The following is a 23,985-nucleotide window of genomic DNA, read 5'->3' on the forward strand; positions in this document are numbered from 1 at the left end:
TCGTCCAAAAAGCTCCATTTCAAAAATACTCCAAGTGCTTTTGAAAGTAAATCCTTTTTTGACCAAATTTCAGCTCCGCTCATAAAGTTTTTTTTAATATGGAAAATGAACAATAGACAGTCACTGCCGTCGGAGCTTATCTCATGTAGAAACATCAAAAAGATAAAAATAGATGACTTCCTTAACAATAGTCGTTTAATGGAGCAGTAATAATGATAGACGAGCGCTTGAGAACCCATAATTCTTTGTGCTTCTGAGTACTTGAAGGTGTGTGTGCATTAGTGTCAGTAATGTTTGGTGGTGTGTGGAAGATTTACAAGAGAGGTGTGAGAGCTGCCAGAAGGTATGATTTTGGTTTGTTACACATTGAAGAAAAGGGGACAGGTTGAAGATTTCTCTTTTCCGTGTCTAGGTTCTTTGTTGTACTGAGTGCCTATATTTCTATTTATTTAAAGGGGGAGTATTATTCTAATTTCAAGCTTCATATTTCACTCTGTGATACTTGTGGAATAGCTTAGCATAATTTACAGTTAATAAAAATCTTAATTTTTCTCAAACTGTTGCTCTGTGCAAGCCCTCATACAGCCTCTGCCTGAAACGACTCAGTCAGCTCTGTCACTTTTAAAGGAGCAGTTCGCCCCTGGAAAAAGCCACTCTCAGTCAAAGCTGGTGTTCTCTGTAATCAATAGAAGCAATAACATTTGAAATTAATGCCATAGCTGTGGAGAAAGTTGTACAAACAACTCTAGGTTTTGCCTGTTCTACATTCCTACAACACCCAATGTGCATTGCGCCCCTCCCTCTGAGAGGACCGGCGCAGCGAGAGAAATACTACCTTTTTCCAGTCAAGGACATGGATCGCTGCAGGCAATGGCTCAGAGCAGTACAGAATCAGAAATACAACTAATATATACCAATGGATCGTCATCACTACATTTCAAACAATTTTGAACGAGACATGACATCGGAGGCGGGCGTCCTAGATTGAGGAAGTTTAGTTTAGCGAGCTCCCTGGCCTCCGCCAGATGCCGCGATTTACGTAGTCTGGCGGAGGTTTTCCAGGGCCCATTGGAGAAGCGGATAGCGTCCTCCAAAGGCACCGAGCCACATTGCATTTTTTCCTAACATAATGGCATTAGCTCCTCACAGTAGCATGATAGGACTGAGGTTGAAAATTGGCGAACTGGCCCTTTAAGAAACCCCGCCCCTACAAGCCCGTTTTCTTCTGAGTAGCCAGCTCTCCGAAGCTTGCTGAGGCTGCAATATGTGACCTCACAAAGTGTAGAAAAACGTGAAACCTGGCGTTTACAGCAGCCTGCAGACTGAGCTAAGAAGCCTGGGGATTACTCCAACATACTTTTACCTACATATTTGAAACTTCACCCACGTTTAGTCTGGACATCCAACATTGTAACATTAAATACATTAAAGTGTGAAACAGCATAATCCCCCCTCTTTGAGGAGAAATGAACTACCACACTAGCATACATTCAGTCGAATTTCACACCAGTACAGCTTTTTTCAAACTAAAATGAAAGAGAGTAAAGTTCATGGTTGCATCTGCTCTCCTTCCCAGACCTTAAAATAACCCGCTGCAGACACACACTGTGTTATGATAGCCACCACAATGACATTCCGCTCAGCATGTGTGTACGTGTGGGTGTATATATGTGTTTGAGAGCGCGCCTCCTCCATCATTGTCACCATCGCTCTTTGTCCGTCTCGGCGCTGTTGAAGGAACTGCTCGCTCTCTGTCTGTCTGACCCACATATGGTATAGTTTTACTCTGAGCTCTTCTATATGTCGGCAGTATAGTGTGTGTGCGTGTGTGTGATGGTGGCGATGGGGGATTTGTCCGGTAGATGGATCAGGGCGATCACTCACTCATGTGTGATGCTCCATCTGCTCCCAGCTTCTTACTCATAGCCACAAACACATACACACACTCCATCGTATATATACACACACACACCACCTTGGAGCTATGGGACAATGTTTGTGCGTAAGTGTTTGTGTGTTTGCTTAGTGTAATTGCCCCTGTTCTCTCCTATAACTGTAGGAAGTGAAAACACGTATACACACTCAGCGAGAGCGGGAAAAAGTACCTTTTCGTCATGTCTCATGCTGCTCGAGAACAATTGATGAATTTGTTTTGTATCTCGCTTCGCTCAAGTTCTGCCAAGCTCACCGTGCGATAGGAAGTGAGTGATTTCAGCCCGTTTATCTGAGCGCTCCTGCTGCTGATAGCAAACGCTGCTTAAAGAGGGACACAGGGGAGATGGGAGACGTTTACATGAAGCTGTCACTAAAGTAGACTCCGCTGAGACTGATGGAATGATGTCAGACTTTAAGAGTTAGTTTGACTGAAGTTTCAGGGTGGCTATGAGGTCACGATCAAGGTGGAGTTTTTGTTTGGTTTTTCAGTTACTTCAGGATGTCCTTGGTACTTGAGGCACCCTGCCACCTTGGTACTTGAGTCCACTCCTTCCCGCAGTCCACTGCAGCACCCTGCCACCTTTCTCTCTCTCTTCACGACCCTCTTGCTGCTTTGCTTTTGTTCAGGAGAGGGCCACGTTGAATTCCCCACTTCAGTAGGGCCTCCTAAACACACATGCACACACACACACACACACACACGCACGCACACACACACACGCACACACACACATCAAAGTCAGGAATGTGGGGCCTGCTACCATTAAGCACGGGTAGACCTAGTTATGTCAAGTTCACCCCTCTATAAAGGCAGCATGTGCGCTTGTCTTCTTGTTGATGTGTGCTCCTACATGCTATCAGCGAGCCGAGTATGCTTTATGTTCACACACACCCTCACGACCTGCTTTGAAATGTCAAACTCAGGCTTCACGCTGGTGCAGGTATGTTATGGTTCTGTGTCGGACCCTGGAACACCTGGACCATTTCATTCTTCGTCCTTTGAAGTTCCTCCTCACCGCCTCTTTATTTGATTCATTCAAACTTTCCTGCATAAAACAAAATTTCTAGACAGGAAGTGCTTCGTCTTCTTCCCTCCTTCCTTTCTTCCTGTTCCTGCGATAGAAAACACACAATTGATAATCTCTGCCTCCAAGTCTCTCACTTCCTTGTACACAAGCTCCATCAGTTGTCACTGGCGGCTATGACAGGCATCATTCTCATTGACGTGCCTCTGTCTTATCACCCAACTCTCTCACCTTCATACCGCCAGCCTCGCTATCACCGAGCTAGCTATCCTGTGTGTCTATCAGCGCTAACCAGGCCTGCCTGGCACAGATAAAAACCCCGCATTAGGGGCTTTTGGGTGAATCTGCAGGTTGAGGGAGGGTGTAAATGCACGGGGAGCTGATTACAAAAAAAAAAAGAGTGTCACTGGAGGATGAGGAGGAGGGTGGTTGGGGATGTTTGAGTGAGGTGTTGGTTTAATTCAATCTCGTCTGTCAGACAGGAATTATGCAGGGTTTTTGAATATCAAGAGGCGTGTTGCAGACTGGGAAAGGCAGAGATGGTAATAAAATCTCTGGGGATGTTGGGAATGGGAGTTTTAGAAATGGGCCACTTAAAAGGACGGCGCTTGAAGTTACTCTAAAACTTGTTTTACTCATTTAGAGCATAAAAAAGCAGATTTCAGTTGTTTTTCAACATGGTAGGGCCACTTCTCTCCAGAGAGCACGGCTGTAGTGGAAAGAAACTCATTACTGATTCATCATTTTTTATTTCCAGTTTTGCTGAGCTGACACCATTACACCGTTACCAATCCAGGAAGTGTAACAGATGTAAGTCGGTGAGGATCTCTTAGCAGATGTTATTAAAAGTCAGGTTTGAAGTTAGAGCCATTGAGAGACTTTAGTTTTATCTGCTGCAATTTATTCATCCGCTAGTCTTTGCCTGTGGCTTCGCTCCTTATTATTCGCCGCTCTTAAACTGTCTGCTTTGCCCCCCCTCCCTCCCTCTCCTCCCCCCCTCCTCTCAGAGCTACTCTGCGTCCTTACTTAAGACGGAGCCGCTAATGTGTTTAAGGTCTGTTAATGTTACATTATACATGTTGACAAGAGAGTACAGATGGGTTTTTCCCTGAAAACACAAGCACAGCATCACTCTACGAATCCATCCATCAAGCACTTAGCGGAGAGCTACGCAATACAGAGGAGACAATGAGACAGCAGCGGCATCTCCCATCATCGCTATTGCTGCATCGATTTCCAGACTGCACGCGCACACGTTCATATGGAGCTGCGCAATGTAAATATAAACCTGTGTGAAAAGCAGATTTATGCACGCCAATACGCTGCATGTGACATGAAACAGACATACATATGCACAGGCATTTACACACACACATGCACACTGTAAGCTCCTCTAATAGAAGCTCTAACCCCTCTGAAATGCACAGCTACAGTCAATCTGATTATTGGCTGTAGAGCTCATTTCCAAGTCACAGTAGCTCATCAAAGTCAGGAAGGAAAGACAAATGTCCATCCATCGCTCCATCTCTCCATCTGTTCACCTTATATATCCCACAGTCCTTTGTTCTCTCCACACTCTCAGCCTCTCTTGGCTGCGGCGCCTGCAGAAGAAATTGATTTGAGACGATTTATTACCTGTTGTGTTCACACGTCACCTACTCCCGCTCGCCCACTCTCCCCGTTTTCTCTCTTTCTCACCGTTCTCACTCTCCTCACACGTTTTAAAAAAAACATGTTTGCACTGCATATGATGTGCATCCTCGGAGAACGGGGGAAGCTAGAGGAAGAATAGAGGACGGGAAAGGTAAATGAAGTAATGCGTAACCAGCGCCCAAGTGTTGGAGTCTGCGTGACAAAGAGAGAAAGTATGGAGAGACAGTCGTTTGTACATTTGGGATTGTGCAGACTGGAGAGGAAAGCAGATGGATTCAAACAGACGATAGGAAGGCTGACAGAAAGACAGACTTTTATTCTTCCTCTAATTGTGCGTTTGTCTGTGCACAAACAAGCCCAGTCCAGGACTGGTCATTAGCCAGTGAACTGGACTTTGGTGTCTGGTCCAGAGATAGATGCGGCTGCCAACTGAAATGCTTCCTTTTTCTCAGAGAGAGAAGGAGAGAAGGAGAGAAGGAGGAAATGATGCTGAGCCCACAGAACAAAAACTATCCTTTCACCTCTGTGTGTGTCAGCCAGCATTTTTCCCTCATTCTGGTTGTCTCTGCTTAAAAACTATGTTGTCATGCGTGTCTGTGTGTGCGCGGGCTCGTCTAAATGCGAGCCATCCGTGAATGAAACGTATCCTTTGTTTACGGGCCCATTATCGAGATAATAACATCCATATTTCTCCTCATCTCCAGTGCTTCATAACAGCCTTATGAGCTCTCTCTCTCTCTCTCCATCTTCTTGGCCTCTCTGTGACACACGCACACATAAACACACACATGCAGCGAGAGATAATGGGATTGTTGCCCCTGGTTTCTTTTAAATTCTTTCATCTCAAAGTGTGTGCGCTAAGTATCCAGCGGTGGAAACCTCCTTCCATGTGCGTGTACATATCTATCAAAGCACATATTAGCGCCTGCATATCTATCATCGTCTGCATGTGTGTCTGTTTTCATCTTATCGTTTTCCATCTCTTCCAGTGTGAACCTATTTGTCTGTGTGTATCTTCGTGTGTAGGTGTGTGTGTGTGTGTTCGGTATCATTTCCCAGCTCGTCATTGCCTGCTGTCCCTTCCTCGTCACTGTGGGCTGATAGCGGCGTGCGAGTCGACAAAGCTCAGTAATGGAGAGCTGATACTTGCCCCCTCCCCCCCGTTGCTCTGTGCTTTTCATTTGCTGCTGAGACGACTTTGGCTCACAGCCATCCCAACCAGCCAATCTGCTATCTTGTATCTGCACCATTACTTTCCATATCTGGGCAAATTATTCGCCAAAAGCTCACAAAGAAAATCTGAGCGTGTGCGTGTGTGTGAGAGAGATAAATAGTTGCATTTGTCTACAGGTGTTTTAGATGATTAAGTCTTCATTGTAATCCAAAGATGGTATCTCACTGTTACTCTCTCCGGGCTTTATACAGGACCACAATGTTTTCACACACGCCACTTTTTGCGGCAGTTTCAAGTGTTTTCATTAGTTCCCCAGAGGTGCTGAACGCCGGCGTCTTTTACACGGCTGTAATAACACCATTATCCCGTCAATAACGCTTCTTTCCATGCATCTACCTCTGTGATCATGCCTGTGTTCACAAAAGTGATTCTACAATCAATACTGCTATTAACACAGCCTTTCTGTTCACCATTTATATGACTCTGTAAAGGAGACTTTCTCCAAGATTTTGATCACTTCATGCTGCCTGACACTGTAATATTAACCAGCTGTTAGTGCTGAATTAAATGCAGTGTAATTCCCAAGTTTGAAAAGCACACGGAGAGATTCACGGTGTGTTTAACCTTTGGTTTAAAGCAAAATATGTAACGTGAGATACTTTTTTGGAATATTGGAAGGGGGTGTAAGAGATGACTAGATGTCTAAGTGTTTCATTTTGTTGTTTGTATCTGCTGTGAATATAGAGCAAGGAAAGGGATGTGTTGTTTGATGTTGAATAAGTAAATGAATCAACTTTGTTTGGCAATGTATCCTGGCTTTTAACAGTTAACCAGTTTGCATACACCTATTTTACCGATACATTGTGTGTGTGCCTGCAACATCTTCAAAGTGCACTCCAGGCTATCTTTTATTTTAAAGCTTTTATTGTGAAAATCTTTACTGTAAAGCAGCTGGTTTCATTGCTTGATAATTGTCGGTCTTTTGGAAATGACCAAAACATTACCTTCCCAATCATATAGAGTAATTACATCGGGATCATAAGAGTGTTGGGTATTAGCTTCTTTCGCTAACTGTCTTCTGTTTCTCTGCAGATCCTGGTGAACTCTGTGAGTCCCAACCGTCCGGCGGTGCTCTACGAGAAGGTGACTGTAAGCGAGGGAGGAAGTCCCTTACTGAGAGACATGCTGTTCAGCCCGGACCAGCAGCACATCTACACACTGACGGAAAAACAGGTGAGTTCAGTGCTGTGAGATGCGCACGAAATTATGCACAAATTAAGACGCGCATGCTAACAGCGCACAAACAGAAGACATCTTTCTGTGCAGCTGTGATGTGGGAACCAAATGACAACATAACCAGTCACATGGAATCAAATTAATGAAATTCCTCCATGTGGTAAACAAAAACGCACACAGTGTGCGTGCTGTAATGATGGGTGTGTGTAGCCATCATTAACCTCCACATGCAGCATGTGGTACGAGGCTAACAATGTCTTGTTAACACAAATGGCTCCTGTTACATATTTGGGTGCACACACACACACACACACACACACAATTATGTTGCATGTTCCAGCAGTCATTTGTGCCGCAGCAGTCTAGTACCAACTGTCCAGAGCTGATCTCACCCCTATTAGCCATTAGCTGCTGTATATCTTTACCCTGCTACCCCACTGTACAATCACAACACAACTCATCCCTACTGAGAGTAATTACACAGCAACACACATGCACACACACGCCAGCAACACGCATCACCACCATGACGGTTCACTAATAATCAAGACGTTACCCACACCCAGACATATAGGGAGTGTTATAGGTCACATGTGGTGCGTGTGTGTGTGCCCGCGGTCATTACCAGCTCCACCGCTGGTAAAGGCCGTGTCTACTTTGATGGTGAGTCGGGGGGGGAGAGGAAGGAGAGGGGGAAAGAGGGAGGAGGAGGCGGAGGAGGAGAGCATGTCGCATCTCTGTCGACTCCCCAGGCCCAGCTGCTCCCCGAGTTTTTCTGTCTCATTAGTGCGGTGAGTGAAGGAAGCAGAGGTGGAGGGAGGAGGGGAGACGGGAACCTGGAGTCGTACATCATGTGAATATGTCTGTATTTAATAGATCTAAAACGGGCTTTGGGAAAAGATGGAGTGATTAAAAAGGGTGAGATACAGTCTGGGGTCTGTTTGGTGGAAGCCCTTTGAGGCTAGGCGAGTCGATTCAGTAGCCTGGACGGAACACCACACTTTTATGTGCCAGTGGTTTGTTACTGGGGCTGAGGTGATTCAGCTGTTAACCTGTGATACAGTCTTTGTGTTGCTGTCGCAGTTAGAACTAGGTATTGTTTAAAATAATGAACACGGGTGTCATTATGATGGCTTGGCTTGCCAAAATAAGATGATCTAAAATCAGAAAAACAAAGGTCAGAAGACGTGTCATTAAAGAATAAATGGAGATTTTCTGATGCTGCTGACGTATATTTAATCCGACTCACTGAGAATTGTTTACCTCAGTTTCCAGGTCAGTGTCGTCCTTTTGAATTTGGCATTTTCAATCATGCTGAATGGGCGCATGTCACTGTGAATACATCAGCACTTGGCTGCAGAGATAGGAAGAAGTTAGGGAGGGGGCAGTTTGAAGAAGCGTTAGCTGCTAACTCTAGCGTTTCTTGCATCGAGCGCACATGTTGTCTCGTTGGATTAGTCGTGAGGTTTAAGGTGCCACTGACGATGCAACTGTGAGACTAATGTGATGTTAGGATTCCAGGCAGCGTGGTGCGCAGTAGTCTGATGGATATTTAAGGCGCATGTGTGGTTATTAAAATGAGGAAGATGATACAGAAGTAGGTTTGTTGTCCAGTGATTGTAGAGGCAACACACAAACAGGTTGTAAGTGTGTGTGTGTCTTTGTGTCTTGGTGGCCTGCTCCACTTTATCTTTACAGCTAGAGCAGTGAAGGGCACGAGGGACACACACACACACACACACACACACACACACACATTTTTACTTAAAGACACCAGAACAAGACAAGAACATACGCTCAGGCTCACACACACACACACACACACACACACTCGTACACCCATTTACGCTCAAGGACGCTCTGTCTCCAACACCCATCATGCCCTTTTCTTAAGAACTCCCCCACACATGTTCACACACACACACTCTCCCTCTCACACACCTTCATCTCGCTGCGTGTTTGATCCCCATTAATGGTTAGCAGGCTCGGGTTAAGCAGAAAGGGGCGGGCGGGCGGGCGGGTGGGTGGGGGGGTCTGCGGTTGCCAGACCTCCTAGCTAAACCCCCTTTCCAGCACTAATGACTAGAGGGGGCAATTCCCGTCTCTCGCCCTCCGTCCTACCCTCATCTTTATCCTCTGCCCTCCATCTATCCCACCATGCCCCCCTCACCAGTACTTTTATAAATCCGTGCCTCGGCTGCTACACACACACACACACACACACACACACACACACGCTCACACACACACACACACACACACACACACACACACACACACACTCGCTCCCATGTTTCCATCTAAGCCCAAATTGAGTCCTCCCCTCTCTTCTGCCTTCTACTGATCCCATTCCCATGTTTTTAATGATCTCCCACTATCGCTGCTGTGGCCCTCTTTTCTCCCCCTCTCTCTCTCTTTCTCCTTCACAAACACACAAACACACACACACACACACACACACACACACACACACACACACACACACACCACCACACACTTGGTGTCTGTCTTAAAGGAGGCAGAGGTGGAAAATTGTGGAATTGGGAGAAGGACGGATAGATGAAGGGAAGGAGGAGGAGTTGAGGGAAGGTGATAGGAGGCTGGTTTTGAGCTGGAGTAGGATACACACATACACACAAACACACACACACAAGTAAGCTTGCATAAGGAACGCAGCCATGCTCTGCCTATTTTCTCATGAAATAGATACACGCAGCACTGCTCTCATCCTGCGAGCTGACATCTGTGTGTGTGTGTGTGTGTGTATGTATGTGTGTGTGTGTAGCCGGTTGCCTGCGGGGGTTCCTCAGACAAGCCAAGCACATTAAGGTGTCACTGGACATATCCACTGATGCGTAGCCCACGACAAGTCCTCCCTTCTCTCCCTCTGTCTCACACACACACACACACACACACACACACACACACACACACACACACACACACACACAGACACAAATGAGGCCCATGCGGTGAGTCAGAGTTAAGGGCGAGGCTTGGTGATTTATGACTCGTTCTGTTCCAGCTATATTCATCACTGTCATTATTATCAATGGAGGATATGACAGCAGGAGAGGACGGCCCGCTGTGTGTGTGTTTAAGTGTGTGTGCGTGCGTGTGTGTTTTATCAGGCTGCATGTTGTTACAGTGAAATTCAAATCAGTTAATTTTTGACTGCAGCTGATGTTGTTACTCTGGCTGTTACATTCCACAGTTAAGTTTGAGCGTGAGCTTGCAGGTAAAGGTTGCACAAGCTTGTATTTCAGACATCTTGACATTATTGATGAGAAGCCCGGACACACACACACACATGCTGCCCTATGCACACGTCAAACTGTGTTATTGTCGGTGTAAACGAGGAAATGTTTCCTCTCTGATTAGCAACTTGGTTCAAGTTGTAATCTCGAAGATCTCAGTTTTGTTCTCTTTGGCGGCACCTAGGGCGATAAACGCTAATTGCGGGAGCACACTTCCCAGATATCCAGACAGTGTTGCATGTGTGGCGTCCACCGTTGGCTCCGGTTGTAACTCTTGATTTTCCTCGCTGACGGTCGCTTTCCTTTTGAGACTGTTTGCCTTCGAATTTGTTTCTTTTTCTTTGGATTTTCACTTATTTCTGAAGTTGTATCTGTAGTCGTCAATCTTTTCTTTGTTTGTTCAGCCATAGTAGATTACTGTTTACTTGCAACACTTGCAGAGACCGGAAAAGCAGCTGCTTAGCTCCGCCTACCCTCTCTGGCAGACACTCTCCGGCATCACTAACTGACCGCTGCTTGGGATTCGCCCACAGACACCCAGTCTGTAATTCTGCAAATGCAAAGGCTTTCATCAGTGGGCCACAGGCTCAATCACCATTGTGTTACCTCATTCAGCGATAGATTATTAGATACATTAAAATCTTTGAGATTATTACTTTAAGTTTGCTTGTTTTCCTCTTTCCATTTCCATGTAAAAGGTTTCACTTAGAACAATGTCACTCTTTGACTCAGACGTAACTTATTTAAGCGCCTCTCGTTCGCGCAGCACTGCCCATGTGGGACATCATCTCATGATGCCTTGGCTCAGTCATGACTTTCCGTCTTCAAATCATTCCCTCCGCTCTTTTGTTGCCAAAAAGGTAGAAAAGTCGACTGCATTTGTTGCCACAGCTGCCGTTCTTTAGACTCATCCTCGTGCACATCCTAGCGTCTTTGATAGCAGCCATGCACATGATAGCGATGTGGTTTGCGGTACTGGCTAATTGCTGAAACATGAATATTCATTTTTTCCCAGTGTTGGAAACGTGTTTGGAGTGTGTGTGAGCATCCTGGAAACAGAAGAGACGGACTTACATGGCTTGATGTGTTATGTGTATGCATGAGACAACCTTTGTTCGAGTGTCAAGCGTGCTACAGTGAGCGGTACAGTGTGTGTGTTTGCACATTAAAAGAATGCATGGAACATTTATTCAGCCATATCTGCATGTCTTTGTCGGAATCTGCATTTTAACACACATCATTCAAACATATATACTGTGTGTGTGTGTGTGTGTGTGTGCGCGTGTGTGTGTGGGCTAACACCATTGTCTGCTTTCCCATTCAGCAGCTGAAAGAGATTTCCCACTCCACATTTCACCAGGACACTCATCCCTCCAAGGAATCTGCATTCATGCACTCACACACACACAAACTTCTTGCTCCATTCACAAGATGCCGGTGTGAGTCCCACAATAGAAAACAATGGTGTGTATTGTGTTGTCGCTTTCAACAAGGCCTCATCAAGTAATATCTTACCCACAGGACTTCATCAGACATCAATCCCGCGTGCGTGTGCGCGCGTGTCGATCTGTTTACGCTCACATATTACTGGTTCGCTGCCAATCTCGTTAGCAAACACATTAGCGCAGACTGACATCAACACACATAATAAGCAGCTGGTTGTATCAATCAAGAGCGACATTTTCGTGAGCGAGATACAGCTAATCAGTCAGTTCTGAGCAGCTCAGAGATTAATTTTGCACATTTATCAAACTCTGGCCGACTGACGAACTCCTGAAGTTAACAAGTGCGTAATGCAGCGTTTAAACACCAGAGAAGGCACGCAGGGAAAGTGATTTGCTTAAATGCTTGATCAGATTTAGAATGAGGAGGAACTTTTCCCCTCATTTTTTAAAAATTAATTACTCACTTTATAATTTACTCACTCTTCAATTTGTTCATAAACTGAGCCAACTAAACACCCAAGCACGACTCCAGCTTCATCTGTCTCTACTCGCTGGCTAGAGAGGGTAAAGCTTATGTATCCTAGATTTGAAACACACACACATCCTGACTGCCCATGCACACACACACGCAGACGCACACGCAGACTTTGAGCAAAGAGCTGGTCATTGTTATGTAAATGTTAATAGACGCGGTGCAGCGAGGCGAAGATGGGCAGGACAGAGTCTACGAGGCTGGTGTAGCCATGAAGGTGTATCACACTCAATTACAAGGGTTCAACCCATTATAGCACCTCGCTCAGCACGGGACAGAGCACATACACGGACTCTCGTATGCAACACTATTAATCATACATTAGTGCACGCTGTCATGCGTGAAGATGTCCACGGTTATAGACCTGTTTTGTAACTACATATGTCTGAGTTGGGTGCTCTTGCATTGGTATGAGCTGTTTGCATTGTAGGGTTAAAGTATAGAAAATGTAGAAGTTAAGATTGATGATTCGTATTTAAGATTTGACCCCTTATAACCTTTCTTGTGACTCCCTCTGTCTCTCTACAAGCAACAATAGTCCTTTCTAGAGATAGATTGATTGGTTGATCAGAAGAATACTTATTAGCGACTGTTTTGATTACGTTTTGTTTTGATTGAAGTTATTGTTCCCACCTAAAACCGTCTGGTTCCAGTTTCTCAAACGTAACGTTTGAGGCTTTTTGTTGAAGGAAAAAGTAATGTTTTAGGGTTTTGAACTTCTGGTTAGACAAAACAAGATATATAATGTAGGGGTGCAACGATTAGTCGACGTTGTCAACAAATATTAGTTGCTAACGGGCTGCTGGTTTAGCTCAGTTGGTTGAGCAGGCACCCCATGTACGGAGGCTACAGTCGTCGACGCACTGATCTTAGGTTTGACTCCCGGTCTGCCGATTATTTGGTGCTTGTCAACCCTTACTCTCTACTCCCCACACTTCCTGTCTCTCTTCCAGCTGTCCTGTCAAATAACGGAAAATAGCCGGTTGTCGATAATAGTGGGTTACGTCATGTATGTTTTTCATGCTGGGCACGGACGTTATCCAGAGCTGAGTTTGCTGAGGGGTGAGCCATCTCGCATCCTTACTATCTCTGCTGAGAGCTGCGCATGCAAACCAGCGACAATGAAGCGATAGGTAAACAAAACATGGCAAAATAGCAGCGGCCGATGCAACACCAGTCTGGGAGCATTTTACCCTCAAAGCTGCAAAGACAAGGACCCCCTGCTACATTTGTTAAGCGGACCTTGAATATCACGGGAGCACGTTGGTAATGCACGAGCGTTTGAAGAGAAGTTGGAGTCGAGGATGATGCAGGGTCGCCAGGATAAGATAATTAGCTTCTCAGCTAGCTAAAGTTAGCTGTCTATAGATGGAGATGTATTGGCTTTTTACATTAACACTGTAGTCCTGCAGAAAGAACCTGACACATCTCTCTTTTGAACATCAACTATGACATCCAAAGTTACAGTTACAGACACGCTGTGTGATTTTCCCTCATTTACATTTTCACTCTCTCACCTTAAAACCTTCATCTTTTTATCTCCTTCTCATCTCTTTGTCCTCCTTTTATTTCTCTTTTATATCAGTAAGAGCCAAGTCAGCAGCAAAGTTTATTAAAAGGCACATTTATTGTCTTTATTGTTAGTTAGCACATGCTTTAAAGAACCTCCAACTACATTTAAAAGCTAAGAGCTATATATATCTAACATTTTACAGACACAGCAAAGAACTGGTCAAATGAGAAGACAAATCTGCAAATCAATACTAAGAGTTATTAATAATCACAGCCCTGCTTCCAAATAAAGAAATGTTAATATCTAACGCAGGCTAATGTGTGAGGAGGTTGACCATCATTAGCCAGAGAGGGACGGTTTCCATGTCTCTTAATCCGTCTAACTCCTTGTCTTCACTTCTCTTAATTGTATTTCCTGCTTTTCCTCTCAACTCCCTCTTTCCTGTCCTATCACTCTCTCTTGTGGTTTTTTTTTTAAAAGGAAATGCGTGTACATGAAAGCGTGTGTACGTGCCCAATCAGAGAAGTGTTCTCAGACACTTGTCTTGGGTGTGATGCTATCAGTCCTAATGGAAGTCTAGCTGTCACTAGATAGCTCTGTCTTTCTCTCATCTCTCTCTGTTTTACTCGCCGTCTTCTCCCAAAGGATGGCGTGATAGAGCAGACTGATAGGGTTAGAAAAGAGGATGAGATGGATTGGGAGGTTAATGGTTTCTCTTTCCCCCCCGTCTCCCCCTCCTTCCCCTTTCTTCTCAATCACTATCAATCGGTCCGCCTGTTGCTTGACAGTGATCGGGGCGGGAAGATGTGGCTCTCGCTGACTGTCGTCGGATGAGGCCAATCATAAGCCTGCCCGGCCCCGTGGAGCCGCTCTGGACGGCACGTCGGTGTTCTCGGTCCCCTGCCGTAACCACGAGACACATTCAGAAGAACAATGAAGTGTCGCTCATGCGTGGCAGCACGGGGAATTCATTTGAATTTTAGTCAAATTTTCTTTTCAAATTCATGCACAGCGGGCCTCACCAGGCCGGTTAGGAAGTATCAAACGGGGGGGAAAGCGAGAGGAGAGCAGAAAGGCAAATTTTCTTCCAGTTTTACTGTCAGAAATTACAAAAAGAAAGAACATGATACTGATAAATACACCTGCTAAGACTTTAGCTCACATTTACAAAGGCAATGATTATTTTGTTTAATTATTAAATCACAGTCCATAAACCAGCAGTCTAAAACCCAAAGACCAATGAGAAAAGATGGGCATAAAATGCTATTTCTCTCTGCTCTTGTTTTCTAGATTTTGTCCATTATAAGAAAATAACTGATGTCATGATGATAATGGCACAGAGCCTTATTTTGTCTTATGTCAAGCCTGTGTTACAAAGTGGAAGCATGTATCTTGAATAACTTTGGTGTTTGCCAGGCAAGGAGAGTCTCCTGAAATATGCTGTTAAGTTGCATTATGGGAAACGTAGGATCCAAGCCTGATCCATACAAGCAACAAAAAATCAGGAGCCAAGTGCATCAACTGGGCGTAAATAATATAGGTCTCTTCTCTTACGTCCGACTTAGCTACGACCGACTTGATTCAAATTAACACCGAGCGCACCTGAACGAAGCATTTCAATCAGCTCACTTTCTCATTAGATTTCCAGTGGGTTGGTGCGATCACGGGTGACTCTGCCTCGTTTTAATGCCGTTTTATTTATCATCCTGTAAAACAACAAGAAGTTTTGTCACCGTTACTTTTACTGTGGATTTAAATCTGACTTTCTAAACTTAAGCCTGCTCCATCCTTGGCGTAAAAGATACACTCGGGTACTTAAGTCTAACTGGGTCACAGGGGCTGATTTATCTGTCGTAACTTTCAGCTCTAGGCCCGACGTAACGTTTATGCTCAGGCGTACACCCAGCTGGTGCACTCGGCTTCTGACTTTTATTCATCAGTTGCAACTATTTTACCCATTCTGCAGTGAATTGTAGGACTAACCCTTCATTTTTCTGCCATATCTGTTAATGAAATTGTTCCAGCATTTATAATAACCAGAAGGACTGAGTCATACGTCTCTTACATGAATCTTTCTTATTAGTATTTAGTAACTGTGTTAGGTTTTCTCTTCCTTTGATCAGATTAATCATATAACTTCATCAGCTGTGAGACACATACTCATCTGATCTAACTTTTTCTTGCACATCTTCTGATTATTTTTTGGATGTAGCTTCCTTTAAAAGCATAAGTATCTTTCTACCAGTTTCTCTCTAATTTGTAACTTTATCATTTCAATCAAAGCTCCTGTACAACCTGGTAGCGGTGATTTTAAATGAAGTATCAGCACAAGTCAATCAGACAGTTTTAGTTTATTCTTCTCTTCACCATCACCACAGGTACCGTACAGGTACCACTAGGCATGACTCCGACGCAGCTGCTCCTGTGAGAGCAAACAAAGAGAAGCAGCATATGTCCTCTTCCTCTCCTCTCTTTCTTTCTCTCTGTCTGTGTATATGGTGGTGGGTCGCATGGCAGTGCTAATGGAAATGCCAGCTGTGTGGCTCCTCACTCCTCACCAAGTCCATTTACTAAAGTGACAGAGTCATTTACCAGGCCGCCGGCCTCTCCCATCCTCACTTAATTAGAAGACCCCAAGGCCCGTCTACCTGAGCTGGTCACATTTACCTCTTCCTCACTCTTCCTCTCTCTCTACAGTCTCTTTGTGCCAATACTTTGTTTTCAATCTCCGTCTCCTCCTTTGTCTCCGTCTCAGTTTTCCTCTTTTTGCCCTCTCAGTCCACTTGTTTTCTTCTCCCTCCTCCTGTCAGGCTCTCCTTCATACGAGGGACCGAGTATTATGGACAAATGGCTAAACAAAGAGAGGGGAGAGGGTATTGACCTGAGGTTTGAGATGAGCTCTTTTTGGGAGAGATAATGGGAACGTCCACGCTGTGAGGGTGGTGATGAAGAGTGATGAGGTCTGCCGTCTTTATTTGTCAAATAAAAACTTATTTTCTACTTCTTTCAGATATCACTTTCTTCAAGGGCAAGGACGTGTAGAATTATGTCCATAGGCTTGGTTTCGAGGTTTTACTTCTATTAAATCTGGAAGGCTCTAATATTAGTATGCAAACACTGATACTCTGAGAAAGCACTCCCACAGCTGCAGCACCATCTCATTTTGTGTACTCTATATATACGTCGTCTCATCGCTGTTTCCTAGAAGAAGTGAATTTGAGCTGTCATCCTCATTGGCCTCGAGTCCACGATACGTGCACGCTCAAATGACAAATAAATAGGTTGTTTAATCTGCCTCTTGTTTTTCGCCGAGATGGAGTTTAGAGGAAGAGATCAAAACAGTATTTCAGAAGAGCAAAAACAATGCAGCCGATGAATAATTGAGCCCCGGCGCTGGAGAGGGAGGATGAAACGATAAATTAAAGAGGCGAAAGAGAAGGAGAGCTCGACGGGAGGGAGAAACAGCAGACAAAACACAATATGAGGCAGATAAAGATAGCGAGGAAGGGCAGAGGGTGCAGAAAAAAATCCTGCAGGGAGAGAGTTCTGAGAGGAAACACAGCTATCAGAGTGGGCACTATTTTCTTCCAGCGTGACACGTAAAGCCCTAATTCACTAAAACAGGTCTGCAGCAAACAATTTAAGTTGACCACAATGACCACATCTGTCAATAACATCTCTGCAGTGTCGCGGCAATTTGCTGCTTGAACACCATTCAGCAAATTGAATGTGACAGCAGATTATTTTTCCAAGGAACACAATGATGCGATTGCTGTTTCTTTTCTTTTCGTTCCTCTTGCTGCACAACCTTCGCCCATCCTCCCCTCTCTCTCTCTCTCTCCACCCTTTCAGCACCAAACTCTCCAAGTCTTGTTTGCTCTGCTGCTTATCTCCAATCAGTCAACACGTCGAGCTCCTGGCGAGCCATTGATCTCGTAAGCCCCTTACAATCCAGTCAATGCACACATGCTAACCCAGTCTTTGATACAACACAACAACCGCTCCCCCCCTGAGCAGGTAAACTGGAAGGAGCTGGAGGAACTCCCTGTTGGGAGCCATTTTTCTAACTATTGGTTAGCCGGAAAAAGCTACAAGGTGCAGGTAGAACTCTCAATTCTACTAATATATTGCAGACATAACACACTGAAACTGAAAGTAAAGACAGCTGCCGCACATGTTGGAGCTACAGGTGCGCCCTGACTAACAAGTTTGGTTGTATCTGTCTTTATTTTCTCCTGCAGCATTGAGCCTCTGTGTTGGTAGATATCATAGACTGTATAAAAAGATGGACGACATGACAGCTCCCTAAAAGTGAAGCCAAATCATCTCCATCGCCCCCTGCTGACTGGCTGCAGTATAGGTCATAAAGCCCGCCTCCTCCATGTTAACAGATGGGACATGAGTCCAACTAAATCAAAGTACACGCCAAATACATGTTTCTCAAACATGGTTTCTGTCAGTATAGTTAGTTCTTATCATGCTGATTTATGTCCACGTTTATTTTTAATTACTTATTTGATGCTGTAAAAAGGATGATTGACAGCTCTGTAGACAAATCCAGCTCCTGCAGCCAATCTGTTCTGGATTAGCAGAGTGGAGGACGAACGGCAAGAGGAAACGTAACTAAAACAATCACTACAGTCATTGAAGTTTACATACCTGTGAACGTCTGCTTCAGACCAACACAAGAAGCTGTTCTGCTGTTAAATACGCTGACATGGCAGTGGATCTTGCCTTTTCTTTACGGTAATATTAAGTGTGTGTATTGGTTAGCGGAAATGGCTAGGGCGGCTCCACCTGCCGATCTCTACTGCGCAGCTCTGGCTCTAAATGACGTCACCATCGGAGGATGGCAGCGCCCATCACTGGGGCTATTTTGTCATATGGTGTTTTTTTTCCCTTCCATATGGCTGTTCACTGCCAGCAAAGATTACACCACGAGAAGATGGAAGATGATTGACGGTTATCGAAATAACACAGGTGTGTTTAATGTCAGTTTTACAGAGAGGAGGGGATGGAGCTGTGATGACAGACAATAACCCGTCCTCATCTTCCTCCTCATCCTTCTCCCGTTGCTGTATGTTCCCTCTGTAAATAAGAAAACCCCAAAGCAAGGAAACTGTATTTTGTATTTATTTTTTAGCTTAAATTGAACTCTTTTCTCCTCAACCACGGCTAGTTAAGATTACAGAGTAAGGTTTGGATGAAAGGAGAGGAGTAATAAAAGAGCCACAAGTTTATGACATTTCTGAGAATTTTTCTCTTCAGGCTGAGCATGTGACTCTTTTTCCAAGCACATGCTGCGTTCTTAAATATGAAGAAACGGACTGTTTTTGTGCTCTTTTCTTAAATTGGCGTCTTACACTTTGACCTTTGGGCGCGTTCCAGCAAAACCAAACTCCTCTACTACTGGTTCCCTAGCAGCAGGATTAGAGCCATATGAGGTTAAGTGTTAAGCACAAGAGGTTCAGTGGAAGTTGTGGAAGGCACGGGCGTTACTAATTTATGATGCAGGGTCTTGTGCAGAAATCAAAAAATAACTGAAAATAAACCGTTTTCTTCCTCTTGGCTCCCAGACAGCGTAACCCAGAGAAGAGGCTCTCTGCTGGTAGACATATCTGCTCCGCCTCCTCTACTGTAGACTCCCTGTGTGTTTGGATATTAAAAAAAAAAGGAAGCCGCAACAAGCCCGATCCTTTTATGTCTTTAGATTTAACAACCAATGAAAAGCTGCGTTGAAAGCTTTACAGGTCCTCTGGGTTTTGAGGGGGGTGACCGTCTCAAAGCCTGTTAGCTGGACGTTTAAAGGCAGGTGATGGCGCTCTGTAAAAACAGATTGGAGAGGAAAGGTGGAAAGTTTACAGCAGAAAGGAGGATGTCATGGCGCTGCGGTACAGTCGGGGGGTAAAGGGCTGACAAGAGAGGAGGAGAGAGAGGGAGAGAGCGAGGGGAGAGAATTGAGTTACAGCGCTGGATGCTATTGTAAATAAGGAGATGGCAAGAGAGGGGAGATGGCGGGCCTGGTTTATAAGGTCATTTAAAGGAGTAATGTGGCACGCTGACGGGAATTGGCTTTCATTAAAAGAGCCATCGAGGAAGACAGAAAGAGGGAGACAGCGAGGAGCGTGTGTGTGTGTGGGTGAGCAGGATTCCCAACACACAAGCAGGCACACATTTTTTTTAGATCTACATGCAGTTATACATTTCCAGCTCCAGTAAAGCAGTTTATATCCCCAGTGGGAAAAACAATCATCATTGCCCCTGACCACATCAACAGCTGCGCGCCACTCCCACTGAATAAAGCCCATAGTGATGCTACTACTACTAGTACAGGAACAATAGTCTGTCATTACACAGGGCAGGGATGGGGTTATGCTTGCTCACCGAGCACCCATAGTGTTAGTGTGATTTATGTAGAGCATTGTCCTTAATCACAGTTGTAATGATTGTGTCTGTAATGAGAAACAGGCCATTCATGCTCCTTTTCTCCTTCTTTTTTTAAATCATAAACCATATAAAAGATGGCCTGCGATGATTTCTTTCACCCAAGGTGTCCCATCACACATCCTCAACCGTAGCCGCCTTTCCCTCTCATCCATCTCTCCATTATCTGCTCATTCATTCACACTCCTTTCCCCCCCACACTGTCATCCTTTTATTATCTAAGACACACCAATCCCTTGTTCCATCCTTCTTTCAGCTCTCCTTTCAGACGAAAACTAGACTCTCACTCGTTCTGACAATGACACATCGCAGCCGTCTGCCACCATATCCCATCTACTCAGCACAACGTCCTCGCCCATTCGCCCCGTGCGTGTCTTCCATTACACCTCTCTTCATCCATCCAGCATGCAAGCACTTCCAGTAGATGACCGCCGCCCCTCTCGTCCCTCTCACCCTCTATTGCTCGTTTGCATCTTTTCATCCGTCTTTCTCTCTCTGGGCGGCTAGCCAGCTATAAAGCTACTGTTCTGAGCTCTGTATTGACTTTGGATTGGAGGGAAAACCGCATTTGAATGAATGAATGAGATGCAAAGAGAATGTTGGAGAGAATGTTGAGCAGAGAAACAAGCGGAAAGCATTTATTAGCTGTCTCCCAATTCAGGGGCTGCATCCTTCGAAAGATGCATTTGAAGGCCGACTGCGTCCTCCTTTTTTTGGGACGTGAAGGATGCATGGAGTGCAACGTCCCTGGAAAAAGACACTGTCAGTCAAAGCTGGTGTTCTCTGTAATCAATAGAAGCAATAATATTTGAAACAGCTGGTGGTTTCGCCCATTCTACATTCCTACAACACCCAGTGTGCATTGCGCCCCTCCCTCCGCCAGATGACGGGCTTTACGTCGTCTGGCGGAGGTTTTCCAGGGCACACAGGGCGAGATTGCATTTTCTTTCTACCATAATGACATTAGCTCCACATAATAGCATGATAGGACTGAGGTTGAAAGCTGGCCCTTTAAGCGGCCGAGTCAACGCAATCGAATAGCTAACAAAACAAATGTTAAAGATAGCGAAAGGGGCCTTGAAACTTCAAATTATGTTGAAAATAATATGTTATGTGATGTTGGTTATGTTAGCTAGTTAGCCAGCTAGCTACCTGTTGCTAGGCGACAGGAGCGGCGTTTGGTGACGCAAGGGTAAGTGCGGAACAGCTCATGATGCCAAAAGGAAATCCTCTGTAGACCAGACTGTCCCATTTCAGTTCAGTCTTTGCGGTCTAGACAGGCTATGAGTGTCGTGGTAGCCCACGTCCTCCTAAGGATGCAGCCCCTGAATTGAGACACAGCTATAGTGTAATGTATATAACTAAATGTGCAGTGGGGAACGTAAAGAGGGATACGTGACATGCTGTGTCAAGTGTTTATGTCAGTCAGCCCTCTGCTTTGGCAGCATTCTTCATATCAAATATCTGCTGGGCTGGTCTGATACAAGACATTTCAGAGCATTTATGAGTTCCAGCATGTCGTATCTATCTCATATCTGTGTTGTACTTAAAGCTCAGGGAGGAATCCCGGCCTGGGTTTAATATTTCAGGGCTGCGTTCCTTTGTCCGCCTGCTTTCCGTCCTGCAGCTAACCAGCTTTATCTCTTACCTCGGGCCTATACGCTTCCTCTGCCATATGTTTTTCTTTTCTCTTATCCCTCCATATATCTCTCCGTCTCCCCCCTCCTTTCCAAAGCTCATAAAAAAGTCAGCTCATGCTGAACAGATACTGCTTTAGTCCTGGCATACCACTTGGACAGGGTTCTCATGGTTAAATCTGTGTGTGCGTGTGTGTGTGTCCACGCTATAATAGCCAAGGGTAGGGCTGTTAAAGGATCTTACACACTGACCAGCCGGCTCACTCTCTGCTGCATGATTTAAATCTAGGTCTGCTGAGCAATTTGATACATGCACACACACTCAAACACACACACCCGTGATGAAACGGGGATCAAACGACTCATCAACTTTGAGGCCTGTTGGTGAGGAAAAGTCGAGTGCGCCGCTGACACCTTCAGCACATGCTCGCGCTCAAAGCCTCGCCGACTTTGTTGCAAACCAGCATTCTGCGCATATGCTAGCAATCTGTCTGTCACACACTTAAAACACACTTAAGCCCCCGTTGGATATCTTTAAATACACACACACACACACACACATTTGGATCCATTGGGACCATGTTGTGAACCATCTGTCGTCACCTTTAACCAGAGGGGAGGGCTAACTTTAACACTTGATCTGGTTTCTTAGGCGACATCTGTAGGCTGTCACCGAGCTCGTACATCCAGTATCGCTATGAATGACTGACGCAAACACACACACACATTCTTACACACACACACACACACACACACACAGCAGGTATATTCACATAGCTGCACCATAGTCTCTGGACTCTCCTTCACACCCACACATACACACACAGATATACACTGGGGGTCTGTCCTTCTGCTCCTCTGCCTCCCATTGGTTTTTGAGGTCACCTGTCAATCACACAGCGCTGTTGCAACGGCCACCTGTCAGGTATCCCAGCATGCCTTGCGAGGCCTCTCCTGTACACGCTTCACCGGACGCTGTCACACACCGCTGGACCAGAATCACTCCCCAGAACACACACATGCACCCAAACATACACACACACTTTTCACAGACTAGCTCTCCTTTCAATCTCAGCACAAACACACACACACACACACACACACACACACACACACACACACACTCATACTGCCTGCTGAATTGAATCAGTCTGATAAGCTGTCAAACGCTCATCTCCATCCAGCTGAATATAGCGCTCGTCTTACGAGGTTGATTACAACGAGGATACTAATTATTTCTTCTTCACCTCCCTGCTCTCTCTCTCTCTCTCTCTCTCTCTCTCTCTCTCTCTCTCTCTCTCCCTCTCGCTCTAGGTGGTGAGAGTTCCAGTGGAGAGCTGTGAGCAGTACACCACTTGTGGGGAGTGTTTGGGCTCCAGAGACCCTCACTGTGGATGGTGTGTCCTCCACAACGTGTAAGTACCGCACACACTCACGCACACATTAACACACTTCACCCCCGGTGCCCCTGGCATGCAGCCTCACTGTGCTTTGTGTTGTTAGATCAGTGTGAGAGAAGTGTAAAGGTGCTTTAGGTGTGTGTGTGTCAGCTGATCATGTTGGAGTGGAGGCACCTACCCGAATAGTTGCACGTAAAGTTCAGGAGCGTTTTATTACCGCACAGGTTCACACAGTTGTTATTTAAAGGGACAGTACACCCTAAAATAGAGTTTGTCGTGTTCGTCCAGTTTTTCAAACAAAACCAAACAAACACAAGTACAAGGAGAGAAAGCAAAGTGAGCTGGGTAACCCATCTTGTTGAAAAGGAAGGTTTGGAGCACGTTTTTAAATGACTGAAGGGCTCTCTACCCTTAAGTCCACAGGCGGGTGGAGGAACGTGAGCAGGCCCATGTATTGAGGGCCGCAGAGTCCGGGACGGGGTATAGGGGTGGAGGAGGTCAGAAAGGTAGAGTGGGGCCAGGGCATGTAGGGAGATGCAGGACCTGACCGGGAGCCAGTGAAGGTGGATGAGGGTGGGGGTGATGTGTTGCCAGGGCTTGGTGCGGGTCAGAATACTGGAGCCTGTCCAGGGATTTGCTGGGTATCCCGGACAGGACTCTATTGCGGTAGTCCTGACGGGTAGCAGTGAAGGCATTTCAGCCACGGAGTCGGGGAGTGATGATCCGAGTCTGGA

At 45.4% G+C, this 23,985-nt stretch overlaps 1 protein-coding gene across 1 annotated transcript in view; it reads left to right on the forward strand.

Moving 5' to 3' along the window:
* plxna1b (plexin A1b) overlaps nucleotides 1-23,985 on the forward strand; it is a 185,279-nt gene that overhangs the window by 76,949 nt on the left and 84,345 nt on the right. The window contains exons 4-5 of the mRNA XM_069678988.1: nucleotides 6,880-7,020; nucleotides 23,166-23,266. Coding sequence (XP_069535089.1) covers nucleotides 6,880-7,020; nucleotides 23,166-23,266 — 242 coding nt within the window. The remainder of the gene's footprint in view (nucleotides 1-6,879; nucleotides 7,021-23,165; nucleotides 23,267-23,985) is intronic.

This window comes from Semicossyphus pulcher, unplaced genomic scaffold (assembly GCF_022749685.1).
Source record: "Semicossyphus pulcher isolate SPU_LCO1_2020_fin unplaced genomic scaffold, fSemPul1.0.p SCAF_3, whole genome shotgun sequence".
Taxonomy (NCBI): domain Eukaryota; kingdom Metazoa; phylum Chordata; class Actinopteri; order Labriformes; family Labridae; genus Semicossyphus; species Semicossyphus pulcher.